Below are 3,056 nucleotides of genomic sequence, written 5' to 3'. Positions count from 1 at the left end.
CTCTAGAGAGCTTTTGCACAGGCTCGCACCCCCACCCTCTCTGGGAGGATTTACCCCTCCTGCTCCCTCTCTGGCTTTGCCCAGCTGGAGCACCCCCGGCCCTCTCCCAGAGGGGTCCCGTGTCCCCTGCCCGGCTCCTCTTCCCCCCCCCACACCGCTCCCGATATCCCGGTTCCCGCCGGGCCGTTCCCGCCTCCCGGGAAATGGCGGCGCTGGGGGAGGCAGCGCCCCCTGGTGGCCGGGGAGCCAGCGCTCCCTCCCGCGCCGTGCTGCGCACGCGCCTTCGCTCGGTCACGTGACGGACCGGCAACATGGCGGCGCGCGGTGAGTGTGGCACCGGCACGGCCGGAACCTCCCGGACCCCCCTGGCACATCCTGGAACGCCCCAGTCCCTCTGATCTCCTTGGTCACCCCGGTACACCTCCCCCGGCACCATCCAGGAACCCCCCCAGTCCCTCCGCGTCCTCTCTTGGTTCACCCCGGACCCACCGGGCACCCTCCAGGAACCCCCCAGTCCGTCTGTTTCCCGCGTGACCATTCTGTGTCTCCCTTTCGGTCACTGTTCCCTCGTGGCACCGGCCGGGGCGATCGCGGCAGGGGATTCAACGTTCCGTCCCCGGGTACTCTGTGACCCGGGTCGGGCGCTCTCGTGTAGGCTCAGCCCGGCCCCGGGGTCCCGATTCACCGGGACCCGGTGCGCGCGGGCTCCGTGACTCACTCCCTTTACCCGCGCGCCGGGACTGGTACCGCAGGAGCCCCGCAGCGCACTTTCGTGTGACCGGACCGTGCCCCGCCATGGGGACGGAGGCAGGACTGGGAGGCCATCGCCGCGGGCTGCTGACGCCGGCGCAGCCTCTGCGCGCTTTCCGGCCGAGCTCTTCACTCCTGAGAACCTGGGTGGCCCACGCCGTGCGCTGGATCGGCTCGCGCCTTCGGGGATGGCTCGGCGCTGCTGAAGCACGAGCTGGCCTTCTGCCTGGGCCAGATGCAGGATGAGTCCGCCATCCCCGTGCTCATCCAGGTGCTGGAGGACACGGCACAGGAGCCCATGGTCAGGCACGAAGCAGGTGCGGCAGCTTCTGTGGCTCTGGGGTGGGGAAGGGCTGGCAAGTGGGGCTTGGGGGTGCTTCCCCCCCTGTACTGAGAAGCTCATGGGGGCCTGGACCAGCTTGGCTGTCAGTCCCTGAGTCATGGAATGCCTCACCACATCCTCTGGCCAGGCCTGATTGGACTGGTTGGCCGAGCCCTCCTGTTCCACAGGAGGCTCCCTCTTGGCCAGGCTCCCTCCTGCTGTGTTTGTCCCATTTGGAATTGGTCAGTCAGGCCTGTGTCCACACTTGTCCCATTTGGAATTGGTCAGTCAGGCCTGTGTCCACATTTGTCCCATTTGGGATCTGTCAGTCAGGCCTGTGTCCATGTTTGTCCCATTTGGGATCTGTCAGTCAGGCCTGTGTCCATGTTTGTCCCATTTGGGATCTGTCAGTCAGGCCTGTGTCCATGTTTGTCCCATTTGGGATCTGTCAGTCAGGCCTGTGTCCATGTTTGTCCCATTTGGGATCTGTCAGTCAGGCCTGTGTCCTCATTTGTCCTGTTTGGGATCAGTTGTTCATATTTCAGAGGAGGGCAAGGCTTTGCCAGAGGACACAGGAGGGTCCTCCTCATAGAGACACCCCAATCCTGTCCTTCATTCTTTCAGGTGAAGCCCTGGGCGCTATTGGGAACCCCAAGGTGCTGGATATCCTGAGACGCTATTCCGAGGACCCTGTGGTTGAGGTGAGGATCCTGGGGGATCATTTCCTGTGGGATGCAGCACTGCTGGTCTGGAAGGGTGAGGCAGGTCCCTCCTGGACAGCCCCTGCCCCTGGGTGGTGCCATCCTGCTGTGTGCTGGGGCCCTCCCAGTGCTGTCCCACAGCCAGAGCCGTGTCCCCGTCCCTCAGGTGGCAGAGACGTGCCAGTTGGCTGTGAGGAGGCTGGAGTGGCTGCAGGAGAACAAGGAGAAGCCAGGCACCAGCCCGTACCTCTCCGTGGATCCTGCTCCCCCCGCCGAGGAGACGGACGTTGCCAAACTCCGGGAGACCCTCCTGGACGAGTCCCGGGAGCTGTTCGAGCGGTACCGCGCCATGTTCGCCCTGCGGAACCTGGGGGGCCAGGAGGCTGTGCTGGCACTGGCCGAAGGTGAGGGGCTGTCCTTGCTGGGAGTCTGTCCAGGTTAATCTGGGATGAGCCCTTCCCGAGTCCAGGGCTGCCAGAGCTGCTCTCACATGTTTGTGTCCAGAGCTGCTGCCACCCTCCAGACCCCCTTCCCTAAAGGGTTGGGGTGGGAGGGCACAGGCTGTGATGATGGCCTGGGACCAGCCTGTCTGACCTGGCCCCAGGGTCTTGATGTCCTGCTCTCCTGGCCTGGAAAGTCAGAGGCTGCTGGGGTTTGGGAGTAGCTCTGGAGAGGGGAGTAAATGTCTCCATGGCCCAGGAACTGTTTGGACCAGCCCCCCAACCCCCCAGCCTGAGGGAAGTGCATGAGGCTCTCCAGCCATCTGGGAGCTTCAGGTCCGTGAGACAGGATCTGTCAGCTCCTGCTCCAGCTGCTCTGTCCCAGAAGGCTGGAGACTGTGGCTGCCAGTCCCGCTGGAAATTGTGTGGTTGGGGCAGGGGCCCCGGGGCAGGCGGGGGGTGGCAGCTCTGCGGGGGGTGGGCTGCTGCACTCGAACGGGAAGGGCATCAGAGCAAGCTGGGCTCAAGAGCAGGATACCCCTTCCCACGGGGTGGGGTGGTGACCCACAGCATCCCCCAGCTTCCTATCGAGGCATCTCATCGCACTGCCCCCTCTCCCTGCCCCTCTCCGCAGGGCTGCGCTGCGGCAGCGCGCTGTTCCGCCACGAGGTCGGGTACGTGCTGGGGCAGCTGCAGGACGAGGCGTGCGTCCCTCAGCTCACGGCCGTGCTGTGCAGCCCCTCCGAGAGCCCCATGGTGCGGCACGAGTGCGCCGAGGCGCTGGGGGCCATCGCGCGGCCGTCCTGCCTGCGCGCCCTGCGCGCCTTCGCCGGCGACGGGGAG

General features: G+C 65.6%; 1 protein-coding gene across 1 annotated transcript; it reads left to right on the top strand.

Annotated features, from left to right (window-relative positions):
- Window positions 1-203: 203 nt before the first annotated feature.
- Window positions 204-3,053, top strand: LOC103758073 (deoxyhypusine hydroxylase; the record flags this gene model as incomplete). Its single annotated transcript, XM_029960781.1, is given in 6 exon segments — window positions 204-295; window positions 812-918; window positions 921-1,067; window positions 1,697-1,773; window positions 1,940-2,177; window positions 2,848-3,053. Coding segments are annotated over 6 exon segments (867 nt in total), but the record flags the coding sequence as incomplete, so codon positions are not given.
- Window positions 3,054-3,056: the final 3 nt, after the last annotated feature.

Source organism: Manacus vitellinus, unplaced genomic scaffold (assembly GCF_001715985.3).
Source record: "Manacus vitellinus isolate BGI_N305 unplaced genomic scaffold, ASM171598v3 ctg7180002427891_pilon, whole genome shotgun sequence".
NCBI lineage: Eukaryota > Metazoa > Chordata > Aves > Passeriformes > Pipridae > Manacus > Manacus vitellinus.
The sequence above is the reverse complement of the archived record's forward strand: the minus strand, read 5'-3'. Positions and strand labels throughout refer to the sequence as shown.